The 13,728-nt window shown below is 50.2% G+C and overlaps 1 protein-coding gene across 1 annotated transcript in view; it reads right to left on the bottom strand.

The window, feature by feature from the left end:
• Nucleotides 1-13,728, bottom strand: part of LOC106580611 (neural-cadherin) — a 118,166-nt gene that overhangs the window by 39,200 nt on the left and 65,238 nt on the right. The window contains exons 6-11 of the mRNA XM_045702620.2: nucleotides 8,138-8,387; nucleotides 6,757-6,899; nucleotides 5,213-5,385; nucleotides 4,325-4,493; nucleotides 4,021-4,191; nucleotides 2,779-2,951 (exon numbers count right to left, since the gene is read on the bottom strand). Of these exons, the coding sequence (XP_045558576.2) occupies nucleotides 2,779-2,951; nucleotides 4,021-4,191; nucleotides 4,325-4,493; nucleotides 5,213-5,385; nucleotides 6,757-6,899; nucleotides 8,138-8,387 (1,079 nt within the window). The remainder of the gene's footprint in view (nucleotides 1-2,778; nucleotides 2,952-4,020; nucleotides 4,192-4,324; nucleotides 4,494-5,212; nucleotides 5,386-6,756; nucleotides 6,900-8,137; nucleotides 8,388-13,728) is intronic.

Below are 13,728 nucleotides of genomic sequence, written 5' to 3'. Positions count from 1 at the left end.
ACACACACAAATATATTTATGCATGTGTGACTATAATGCTTCCTCAGGCTGTGGCTAAGATACATAGTGCTATATATACACATATAATACACACATATAGAGAGACAGGGGCATTGTTGTTATTCCACACCTTGCCATGTTTAATATGCATCCACAGAGGGAGGTAGGGAGAGCGTGCAGCAGTCTCAGTGGATGATATCAGGCCAGTGGGAAGGATCGGTGAACAGTGTACACACACACTGGGAGGGAGTACAGGGGGGTGCTGTACATACACACTGGGAGGGAGTACAGGGGGGTGCTGTACATACACACTGGGAGGGAGTACAGGGGGGTGCTGTACACACACACTGGGAGGGAGTACAGGGGGGTGCTGTACATACACACTGGGAGGGAGTACAGGGGGGTGCTGTACACACACACTGGGAGGGAGTACAGGGGGGTGCTGTACACACACACTGGGAGGGAGTACAGGGGGGTGCTGTACATACACACTGGGAGGGAGTACAGGGGGGTGCTGTACACACACACTGGGAGGGAGTACAGGGGGGTGCTGTACACACACACTGGGAGGGAGTACAGGGGGGTGCTGTACATACACACTGGGAGGGAGTACAGGGGGGTGCTGTACACACACACTGGGAGGGAGTACAGGGGGGTGCTGTACACACACACTGGGAGGGAGTACAGGGGGGTGCTGTACATACACACTGGGAGGGAGTACAGGGGGGTGCTGTACACACACACTGGGAGGGAGTACAGGGGGGTGCTGTACATACACACTGGGAGGGAGTACAGGGGGGTGCTGTACACACACACTGGGAGGGAGGGAGTACAGGGGGGGTGCTGTACACACACACTGGAGGGAGGGAGGGAGGGAGGGAGTACAGGGGGGTGCTGTACACACACACTGGGAGAGAGTACAGGGGGTGCTGTACACACACACTGGGAGGGAGTACAGGGGGGTGCTGTACACACACACTGGGAGGGAGTACAGGGGGGTGCTGTACACACACACACTGGGAGGGAGTACAGGGGGGTGCTGTACACACACACTGGGAGGGAGTACAGGGGGGTGCTGTACACACACACTGGGAGGGAGTACAGGGGGGTGCTGTACACACACTGGGAGGTAGTACAGGGGGGTGCTGAACATACACACTGGGAGGGAGGGAGTACAGGGGGGTGCTGTACATACACACTGGGAGGGAGTACAGGGGGGTGCTGTACACACACACTGGGAGGGAGTACAGGGGGGTGCTGTACACACACACTGGGAGGGAGTACAGGGGGGTGCTGTTCACACACACTGGGAGGGAGTACAGGGGGGTGCTGTACACACACACTGGGAGGGAGTACAGGGGGGTGCTGTACATACACACTGGGAGGGAGTACAGGGGGGTGCTGTACACACACACTGGGAGGGAGTACTGGGGGGTGCTGTACACACACACACTGGGAGGGCGTACAGGGGGGTGCTGTACACACACACTGGGAGGGAGTACAGGGGGGTGCTGTACACACACACTGGGAGGGAGTACAGGGGCGTGCTGTACACACACTGGGAGGGAGTACAGGGGGGTGCTGTACATACACATTGGGAGGGAGGGAGTACAGGGGGGTGCTGTACATACACACTGGGAGGGAGTACAGGGGGGTGCTGTACACACACACTGGGAGGGAGTACAGGGGGGTGCTGTACACACACACTGGGAGGGAAGGAGTACAGGGGGGTGCTGTACATACACACTGGGAGGGAGTACAGGGGGGTGCTGTATACACACACTGGGAGGGAGGGAGTACAGGGGGGTGCTGTACACACACACTGGGAGGGAGGGAGTACAGGGGGGTGCTGTACACACACACTGGGAGAGAGTACAGGGGGGTGCTGTACACACACACCGGGAGGGAGTACAGGGGGGTGCTGTACACACACACTGGGAGAGAGTACAGGGGGGTGCTGTACACACACACTGGGAGGGAGTACAGGGGGGTGCTGTACACACACACTGGGAGGGAGTACTGGGGGGTGCTGTACACACACACACTGGGAGGGCGTACAGGGGGGTGCTGTACACACACACTGGGAGGCAGTACAGGGGGGTGCTGTACACACACACTGGGAGGGAGTACAGGGGGGTGCTGTACACACACTGGGAGGGAGTACAGGGGGGTGCTGTACATACACACTGGGAGGGAGTACATGGGGGTGCTGTACACACACACTGGGAGGGAGTACAGGGGTGTGCTGTACACACACACTGGGAGGGAGTACAGGGGGGTGCTGTACACACACACTGGGAGGGAGTACAGGGGGGTGCTGTTCACACACACTGGGAGGGAGTACAGGGGGCTGCTGTACATACACACTGAGAGGGAGTACAGGGGGGTGCTGTACACACACACTGAGAGGGAGTACAGGGGGGTGCTGTTCACACACACTGGGAGGGAGTACAGGGGGCTGCTGTACATACACACTGAGAGGGAGTACAGGGGGGTGCTGTACACACACACTGGGAGGGAGTACAGGGGGGTGCTGTACACACACATTGGGAGGGAGTACAGGGGGAGGCTGTAAAAGGCCTGTACTGGACCTGCGGGTTAAGGATTCCCCTGTTTCAACAGGCAGCCTGCAGTGCATAGAGAAGAGGTACACACACCGAACACACACACACCGATCACACACACACACACACACCGAACACACACACACACACACACATGCACAGGAATTTCCCCCTAATGGTGTATTGTGGTAGGTGTGTGTGGCTGTGCCCCCACCTGTGAGATGGGATGGTTGACGTACACCCAGCCTGTGCTGGGGTTGATGTGCAGGTAGGCCGGCTGCTGACGGGACAGAGAGTAGGCGATAGCAGCGTTACTCCCCTGGTCATCATCGTGTGCCGCTGCTCGCAGGAAGCTAGTCCCCACCGGCGTGTCCTCGCGCAGGAAGTCTGCCACATGAAGGGTTAACACATCAACATCACCGCCGACAACGAAAAACATCAACAAGAGCAATAACAACAGCAGCGGTGGTGGAAATTTCCGGCTGAAATCACGCATTTCAGTCACAGAGACCCAAAATAAATGCGTGTCCTAGAAACATTTCAGTCTCCCAGTTAAATAGTTAATAAGCCACTCCAACAGTCTTGTTCTAATGTGATAAAAGGGATTCTGACATGGGGCTTATCAACACACATATTTGCACACATGGTAAACAAACACGGACTCCGGAGAGCAGGGAGGCGGCGACGTTTTCATCAGTCTTAAAAGCTTTCCAGGATTACCTGTGATTTAATACATACATCAGCATATGGTTGATTGGGACTTCAGGGGGGCTGCTAAGTCTTACCTTTCACAATATTGCTTTACCTTGAAAACTGTTAAGACATAACACAGAAGCCACAAGGCAGTGACATTGGACTGGGATAGGAGGACATTGGGTCCTTGAGCTGTTGGACATTGCTGAGCAAGCACAGTTTTGACTTGACCTTTGACCTTAAACTACACTTGGCAGAACAAGGTGAGGGAGGTAACCCTCACACGAGCGGACAAATCCCTGGTACCCTGGCCTTAAATAGGATTTTAGGGGGAACGGGTTGAACTCATTTCCTCTGTTGTGCTGGAATAACATTTTAATTCCTGGTGGAATATCGAGCAAAGGGCTTAGTAAGCACTTGTTGGAGGGGTGTGGAGGAGGGGAGAGGGAAGCTTGGATAAGGGGACAGTCCCTTTGTGTCTATGGCAGGGCAACCCTTAGCAAGAACACTGGTTCCCCTAAGCACCACTCAACACTAAACAACCATATTTGGTATTGGGGGATTAAAAGACAGCCAAGATAAACCCTTTATAATGCCTTGATAAGACGACTTAATGTATTGGACAAGGCAAGACCAACAGGCACATTTGATAATGAAATTGTCTGAACCAAACAGGAGAGGGACAGAGGTGAAATGATGAGCGTGACGGAGATGATCCAAAGCGTGACGGAGGTGACGGAGGAGTGACGGAGGTGACCCTTACACTGGTAGCGGCTGTTCTCAAACTTGGGGTCGTTGTCGTTCTGGTCGGCGATGAGGATGGTGATCTGGCAGATGCTGATGAGAGGCTCCTGGGCCAGGTCTGTCGCCGTCACAGACAGGGAGTACTCTCTCTGGCGCTCGCGGTCGAAGCTCACTGTGGTGCTGATCACACCTGGAGACACACACACACACACAATGTATTTTACTGTATGTTACTGATGTCCTCTAGATACGTACAGTCAGCCATTCCACAGTAATGAATTAGAGATGTTCTGATACCGTTTGACTGTAGTCTGTACTCTAACCTGTGTCAGGGTTGATGACGAAGCCGGAAGAAGTCCCGTCTCGGTGCATGATCCCGTATTTCACCTCTCCGTTGACCCCCATGTCTGCGTCGAGGGCGTGAACGCGCAGGACAAATGTCCCAGGGGGCTGGTTCTCCAGGACACCGGTGTCGACGCTGTAGTTATGGCACTGAGGGGGCAGAGTTCACACAGCACTTATGGCAATGATGCTGCATTTGTCAGTTGTCAAATGAAGTCCCAATTAAAATGACCAGTAGCCAATGGGACACACTGGTCAACCAACACAGATGGACTGTGACTACCCCAGCCATCATTCAACATCCATCACGATAAGACTAGTTAACACGCATGACGTGGGGAGCAAGGAGTTGCCAAATCTACCGGGTTGCCAGATTTTGCACACTTAGTACTCCTCCTCCTGTGTAGGAACCCACTGAACCTGTGGGTAAGTCCCTGCTGAAATATTCATCTTTGGGGCCGAGCTGTGCTGAGCTGATCTGAGCTATGCTAAGAGGGGATTCTGGTCTGACCCTGGAGTGTTCCGGACTGCAGTGGAGTGGAGTTCTGCCCCCGAGGAGAACACCAGCTGTCTCTACTTTGAACTGGCAACTTGGCATGTTCCGCTCTCTCTCTTTCTGTCATCTCTCTCTTCCTAGTGCTGTGGAACTCTACCTCTCCTCCCGCAGTCACTATGTTACTCTCTCTCTCTCTCTCTCTCTCTGACTGTCTTTCTCTCTCTCTCTCTCTCTCAGACTGTCTTTTTCTCTCTCTCTAAGACTGCCTTTTTCTCTCTCTCAGACTGTCCTTTTCTGCCTCATCGCTCCTCTATTTTTCGAAAACACATAGGCTTCACACACACCAGTAATGTGTCAAATGCCCCTCCCTCACCTCTTCAAAGACAGGCTTGTTGTTGTTGATGTCGTTGATGCCCACTATGACCTGGGCGGAGTTACTGAGGGGATAGGGTCCGTCTGCCGCGTTGTCATCAGTGGCGGTAATGTTGAGGATGTACTGGGGGCCACGCAGGATAGGAGGGGGGCTCCGGCGCAGTTTGATGATGCCTAGAGAGAGAGACAATGGCAGCCATCTTGGTTACTATAGCACATATTGCAGTGTTGTCAAACAGACAAACCTACTACACGCACACAAACAATCAAACCAACACTCAAAGCGTAGCTTTAAGGGGGGATATATTTTACCCCAACCCCCCACCCTTTACAATCCCCTTTAGGACCCTACATCTTTTGACACATTTCTCCAATGCAGATTCCTCACAAATAAATAAGTAACTATGTCTACCAAAGTACCGAGAGAAATATACATAAAAATGCAGCTCAAGTCTTTGAAGTGACAACTTTCCCCCTCGGTAACAGTGGAAAAAGCCAAAGGACATCTTGTGTGTGTGTGTGTGTGTGTGTGTGTGTGTGTGTGTGTGTGTGTGTGTGTGTGTGTGTGTGTGTGTGTGTGTGTGTGTGTGTGTGTGTGTGTGTGTGTGTGTGAGTGGCCGTAATAGGCTGTGTGGTGGAGCGGCAGTGCAGTGCGGGGCTGGTGATAAGGAAGGCAGGGGGCTTAAGCATTAGTCAGTGTTTCCACCTCGGAGGCGAGAGAGGGCTCTTGTAAACAAACGATAACCGGGAGATTGCCGACGCAGACGTAGAGACTCGACTGTGAGGAAAGTGTGAAAGCCAGTACACAGAGAGACTGAGAGACTTAAATACAAACACACTCAAACACACATACACGTACAAATAAATGCACACACACACACACACACACACACAGCACAGCACAGCAGCACAGCAGCACAGCACAGCACAGCACACACAGACACACACACACACACACACACACACACACACACACACACACACACACACACACACACACACACACACACACACACACACACACAGAGACGACACACAGGCGCACACACACACACACACACCCCTTTATTTACATGGAGTCCACAAAGACAAATAAAAATGAACAGGAAAATTAAAGTGGTTGTGCTGGAAGAGTATGACTATGAAGTGTCTGTGTGTAGGGCGGATGGTCTTGTTCCCCCTGGCATAGCATTGAGCTTTATCACCAATTGAAGTTACCACAGCAACACAAGCTAATCTGAATAGCAAGAGTGTATGTGTGTGTATGTGTGTGTGTGTGTCCAGGCGTATTCTTTTGTTTCTCCTTCTGAATTTGTGTATGTGCATGTTAGAGTTGATCTGTATTTATGTGTTAGTGTTTAAGAATGTCTGTTTATCTCCATACAGGCATATGACTGTCCGTTTGTCTGCCTGTGTTTTCATGTGCGTCTGAATATCCTTCTTTAGAACCACTATGTTATACCTTCCCCAGTCCTTCTCCATACAAGCCCCTGCACCCACTCTTACACAAACCCTTGGAAACACAACACTGTCAACTCTACGCACCCTTCTGGTTGTCCAGCTCAAAGTTACTGTCCTCGTTGCCCCCAGTGATGGCGTAAGAGACCCCGTCTCCATCAGGGTCATTGGCGTGGACAATGGCAACCAGAGTGTCAGGACCAGCGTCCTCCGACAAGAACGTCTTATAGCTGCAGACAGAGACAGAGACAGAGAGACAGAGACAGACAGAGAGACAGAGAGACAGAGAGACAGAGAGACAGAGAGACAGAGAGAGAGACAGAGAGACAGAGAGACAGAGAGACAGAGAGACAGAGACAGAGAGAGAGACAGAGAGACAGAGAGACAGAGAGAGAGAGAGAGAGAGACAGAGAGAGACAGAGAGACAGAGAGACAGAGAGACAGAGAGACAGAGAGAGACAGAGAGACAGAGAGACAGAGACAGACAGAGAGACAGAGACAGACAGAGAGACAGAGACAGAGAGACAGAGACAGAGAGACAGAGACAGAGACAGAGAGACAGAGAGACAGAGAGACAGAGAGAGAGAGACAGACAGACAGACAGACAGACAGACAGACAGACAGACAGACAGACAGACAGACAGACAGACAGACAGACAGACAGACAGACAGACAGACAGACAGACAGTTATACAAAAATATTCATACAGTCATTATTATGTAATTGGCATTTAATTTGCATGTATTTTCTTTTATAATTTATTAATTTCTTCAATAGGTATTTTTGCAGAGGGATGAGAGAAAAAGAGGGATGAGAGAGAACCTGCCGTAGCTCAGGAAGATCCCCAAACCCTACCATCTGTTTCCCACCCCAGCCCTCTGAAGCGTCTCTTCTGGTGCCATGGACTAGTCCTGCCCCAGAGGAGGGGAACACACACACACACACACACACACACACACACACACACACACACACACACACACACACACACACACACACACACACACACACACACACACACACACACACACACACACACTTGTCGCTTACACATACACACACCATGTTTAATGAATAGTCCCATCCTCTGTAGGTATGTGGCAGGGCTAAAGTCTCACTCTGTCCCTCTCTGTGTGCTAGTGTGTCACTGTTGGCACGCTGCTATATCTCTGCATGGCTCCAAATGGTTCGCTCTACCTGTGGCTACGCTAGCCAAATGCCACCTCATGGATGTATGGTTGTGTGTGTGATGGAAGGGGGGCAGGGACTAACTGGATAGAATTCAGCTCTGAGTAACAACTTCCATTGGTAGAGGGTGTAGAGTGAAGTAAAAGGGAGGGAGAGTGTGAGTGTATGAATGGGGGAGGAAGAGCAGCCAACCAGCGCAGAGGCATAGTATAGGAGAGGAGAAATGAGAGGAGAAAAGGGGGAGTTAGAGAGGGAGAAACAGATAGAGGGACAACATACACAGCTTGAGAGAAGATGGGAGCCTCATCGTTGGTATTGGCCATTCTGAACCGGATGGAGGCGGTCCCGGTGCGGGGTGGAGTCCCGTTGTCCACGACGACCACCACAAACTCATACATGTGATTGGGCCGCTCGTAGTCCAACCGTTGGCTGGGGCTGACCACGCCCCTGGAAGAGATGGCAAAGTCGGGACTCTGGATGAAGTAGGAGAGCTCTGAGTTGACCCCCGTGTCACAGTCCCTCGCTAGAACTAGAGAGAAAGACAGGAGGAAGACAGGAGGAAGAGAAGAGGAAGAGAAGAGGAAGACAGGAAGAAGAGAAGAGGAAGACAGGAAGAAGACAGGAAGAAGAGAAGAGGAAGACAGGAAGAAGACAGGAGAAAGAGAGGAGGAAGACAGAAAGAAGACAGGAGGAAGAGAGGAGGAAGACAGGAGGAAGAGAGGAGAAAGACAGGAGGAAGACAGGAGGAAGACAGTAGGAAGACAGGAGAAAGACAGGAGGAAGACAGTAGGAAGACAGTAGGAAGACAGGAGGAAGACAGTAGGAAGACAGGAGGAAGACAGTAGGAAGACAGGAGGAAGACAGTAGGAAGACAGGAGGAAGACAGTAGGAAGACAGTAGGAAGACAGGAGGAAGACAGTAGGAAGACAGGAGAAAGACAGGAGGAAGACAGTAGGAAGACAGTAGGAAGACAGGAGGAAGACAGTAGGAAGACAGTAGGAAGACAGGAGGAAGACAGTAGGAAGACAGTAGGAAGACAGGAGGAAGACAGGAAGAAGACAGGAGGAAGACAGTAGGAAGACAGTAGGAAGACAGGAGGAAGACAGTAGGAAGACAGTAGGAAGACAGGAGGAAGACAGTAGGAAGACAGTAGGAAGACAGGAGGAAGACAGTAGGAAGACAGGAAGAAGACAGGAGGAAGACAGGAGGAAGACAGTAGGAAGACAGTAGGAAGACAGTAGGAAGACAGGAGGAAGACAGTAGGAAGACAGGAGGAAGACAGGAGGAAGACAGGAGGAAGACAGGAGGAAGACAGGAGGAAGACGAGGAGGAAGACAGGAGGAAGACAGTAGGAAGACAGGAGGAAGACAGTAGGAAGACAGGAGGAAGACAGGAGGAAGACAGGAGGAAGACAGGAGGAAGACAGTAGGAAGACAGGAGGAAGACAGTAGGAAGACAGGAGGAAGACAGGAGGAAGACAGGAGGAAGACAGTAGGAAGACAGAGGAAGACAGGAGGAAGACAGGAGGAAGAGAGGAGGAAGACAGTAGGAAGACAGGAGGAAGACAGTAGGAAGAAAGGAGGAAGACAGGAGGAAGACAGTAGGAAGACAGAAGGAAGAAAGGAGGAAGACAGGAGTAAGATAGGAGGAAGAAAGGAGGAAGACAGGAGGAAGACAGGAGGAAGACAGTAGGAAGAAAGGAGGAAGAAAGGAGGAAGACAGTAGGAAGACAGGAAGAAGACAGGAGGAAGACAGGAGGAAGACAGTAGGAAGACAGTAGGAAGACAGTAGGAAGACAGTAGGAAGACAGGAGGAAGACAGTAGGAAGACAGTAGGAAGACAGGAGGAAGACAGTAGGAAGACAGTAGGAAGACAGGAGGAAGACAGTAGGAAGACAGTAGGAAGACAGGAGGAAGACAGTAGGAAGACAGTAGGAAGACAGGAGGAAGACAGTAGGAAGACAGGAGAAAGACAGGAGGAAGACAGTAGGAAGACAGTAGGAAGACAGGAGGAAGACAGTAGGAAGACAGTAGGAAGACAGGAGGAAGACAGTAGGAAGACAGTAGGAAGACAGGAGGAAGACAGGAGGAAGACAGGAGGAAGACAGGAGGAAGACAGTAGGAAGACAGTAGGAAGACAGGAGGAAGACAGTAGGAAGAAAGGAGGAAGACAGGAGGAAGACAGTAGGAAGACAGGAGGAAGAAAGGAGGAAGACAGGAGTAAGATAGGAGGAAGAAAGGAGGAAGACAGGAGTAAGATAGGAGGAAGAAAGGAGGAAGACAGGAGTAAGATAGGAGGAAGAAAGGAGGAAGACAGGAGTAAGACAGGAGGAAGAAAGGAGGAAGACAGGAGTAAGATAGGAGGAAGAAAGGAGGAAGACAGGAGTAAGATAGGAGGAAGAAAGGAGGAAGACAGGAGTAAGATAGGAGGAAGAAAGGAGGAAGACAGGAGTAAGATAGGAGGAAGAAATGGAGGAAGACAGGAGGAAGACAGGAGGAAGAGAGGAGGAAGACAGGAAGACAGGAAGAAGACAGGAGGAAGAGAGGAGGAAGACAGGAGAAAGACAGGAGGAAGAGAGGAGGAAGAGTCATTATCTTTATAATCAGAGCGAGAGACAGCGTGCTCCCCACACAGACACAGACAAGTGTGTGTTAATGTACACACGTGCATGTAGAAATGCTCACGCCCACGTGTACACAGAATGACGCAAATGATTAGTTGATTTCTGGCTGACTCACTGCTCCTCTTTCATCTCTCATCATTCCATCATCTCTTTCTACTTCTCCCTCTTCCTCCCTCTATCCCATTACCTCTCTCACTCACACATGAACCTGTTGCAGGGGGGATGTGTTCGAGCGAGAGAGAGTGTGTGTCTGTATGTGTGTGTTCATGTGTGTGTGTGTGTGTGTTCATGTGTGTGAGAGAAGGGGAGCTTAAGGCCAGGATTGAAACAGAAGGTTCATTAAATATACACAGACTAATATAATATATCTTCAGGCTACCTATTAGCATTTTTAATGCATAGGCAGGAGTATTGGAGTTGCAGCGGTAGCTAAATTAAACAGGAATATGAGGAGAGGCTAGGCTGAGAGGCTAGGCGAGCGATTCTGGCTAGCTGAGGGGTTTGTGGGGGGGTTAGTTTGTTCGCCTCCCTACTCTGCTAAATCCTTCCTGGGACATTTCGACTAGATAATTGGAGAGGCAGTTTTCCCCGTCACTCACTGCTAGCTTCCATTAAAAACCCATGCCCAATTTATAGACTAATCCTGACTTAAGTTAAACAACAATAATCATCCCCCTCTCTCTATTTCTCTATCTTTGTCTCTTTCTCCTGACTCTCTCTCTCTCTTTCCCTCATGCTTGCCTCTTTCTCCGTTTTCGGGAAATCAAACTATCCATTCTAAAGCTTGAAATCAAACTATCCATTCTAAAGCTTGAAATCAAACTATCCATTCTAACGTTTGAAATCAAACTATCCATTCTAACGTTTGAAATCAAACTATCCATTCTAACGTTTGAAATCAAACTAGCCATTCGAAAGCTTGAAATCAAACTATTCCTTCTACACGCACACGCGTGCTCTGCATGCAGGGGGAGTCTCCACTGCGTGAGTGAGTGACAGGCGCGTCTGTCGACGTGACGATATGCAAAAAAGCTGCATATTCACCATAATTTAATTTTCCTAAGCACATGCACAGACACACAGAGACAAAGACACAGACACACAGAGACACACACACAGCCGGGCCCATGCCAACATGTGCATCTGCTTCAGAAAGCATGCCGTGGCCACTAGATCATCCTGTCTTACTCTCTCGTTCCTTTTTGTCTCTCTATTTTCTCCATCCCTCGCTAAAGCCGATTGGCTTTAGCTGAGAACAATGACAGAATTAAAGGCTGGTAAGCAATTCGGCCATTCTCTTCCCTCTGGCTCACACACACACACACACACACACACACACACACACACACACAGACTTGAAAAATGGGTTGTCATCTTCTCTCCCTCCTCTCCTCATGGCTCAGTGGGGGAAGACTGCTCGAGCACTCCCAGAGAGGCTAGCTGTTAGCCTGCTATCCATTAGCATTGACAATTTGATCCCAGAACCTAATGCAGTGTGACAAGCAGCAAAACAAACCTCGTTGTCGGTCTCGCATATAACGTGTGGCGTGTGCAATAGAGTTGAGGTCACAAAGATGCATGCACTGCCATGGTAGCACACTGACTGAACATACCTGTGCATGAACGGCACAAGAAACACGTTCTAACGTTCTAACACTATCTAACCTCCCAAAGGGTTGCCCACTCCTCCCTTCCCTTCCCTCCCTCTATAAAAGAGTTGCCGGTGGTTGAACCGTGGCACACAGTCATCCATTGTGAGTGGGCGTAAAACCCTTTCAATTACTGTGATAGGATCAGGTCTGGGACAGGCAGGGTGATAAGAGCAGCCTATTCCATTATGGCAAGCCTTTAGTAGAGGTCACTCTCTCCTCAACCCTCAGGGTGTCTGTCCACTAACCAAGCCTGGCTATCACCATCTCACACCGAGGGCAGCACCCTCTGTCTGTTATGTATTGTTACTGTCTGTCTGTCTGTTACAGTGCCTTCGGAAAGTATTCAGACCCCTTGACTTTTTCCACATTTTGTTACATTACAGCCTTATTTTAAAATGGATTAAAAAAAGAATAATCCTTAGCAATCTACACACAATACCCCATAATGACAAAGTGAAAACAGGTTTTTTGATTTTTTTGCAAATGTATTAACATTTAAAAACAGAAACACCTTATTTACATAAGTACTCAGACCCTTTGCAATGAGACTCAAAATTGAGCTCAGGTGCATCCTGTTTCCATTGATCATCCTTGAGATGTTTCTAAAACTTGATTCGAGTCGACCTGTGGTAAATTCAATTGATTGGACATGATTTAGAAAGGCACACAGCTGTCTATTTAAGGTCCCACAGTTGACAGGGCATGTCAGAGAAAAAACCAAGCCATGTTGTCGAAGGAAATGTCCGTAGAGCTCCGAGACAGGGTTGTGTTGAGGCACAGATTTGGGGAAGGGTACCAAAAAATGTATGCAGCATTGAAGGTCCCCAAGAACACAGTGGCCTCCATCATTCTTAAACGGAAGACGTTTGGAACCACCAAAACTCTCCTAGAGCTGGACGCCTGGCCAAACTGAACATTCGGGGGAGAAGGGCCTTGGTCAGGTAGGTGACCAAGAACCAGATGGTCACTCTGACAGAGCTCTAGAGTTCCTCTGTGGAGATGGGAGAACCTTCCAGAAAGACAACCATCTCTGCAGCACTCCACCAATCAGGCCTTTATGGTAGAGTGACCAGACGGAAGGCACATGACAGCCCGCTCGGAGTTGGCCAAAGGCACCTAAAGACTCAGACCATGAGAAACAAGATTCTCTGGTCTGATGAAACCAAGATTGAACTCAGGCCTGAATGCCACACGTCACATCTGGAGGAAACCTGGCACCATCCCTACGGTGAAGCATGGTGGTGGCAGCTTTATACTGTGGGGATGTTTTCCAGCGGAAGAGACTGGGAGACTAGTCAGGATCGAGGAAAAGAGGAACGGAGCAAAAGTACAGAGAGATCTTTGATGAAAACCTGCTCCAGAGCGCTCAGAATCTCAGACTGGGGCGAGGGTTCACCTTCCAATAGGACAACGACCCTAAGCACACAGCCAAGATAACGCAGGAGTGGCTTCGGGACAAGCCTCTGAACTTCCTTGAGTGGCCTAGCCAGAGCCCGGACTTGAACCCAATCAAACATCTCTGGAGAGACCTGAAAATAGCTGTGCAGCAACGCTCCCCATCCAACCTGACAGAGCTTGAGAGGATCTGCAGAAAA

Source organism: Salmo salar, chromosome 02 (assembly GCF_965601325.2).
Source record: "Salmo salar chromosome 02, fSalSal1, whole genome shotgun sequence".
Classification (NCBI taxonomy): Eukaryota; Metazoa; Chordata; class Actinopteri; order Salmoniformes; family Salmonidae; genus Salmo; species Salmo salar.
Note: the sequence above shows the minus strand (reverse complement) of the source record. Positions and strands in the feature narration are given on the sequence as shown.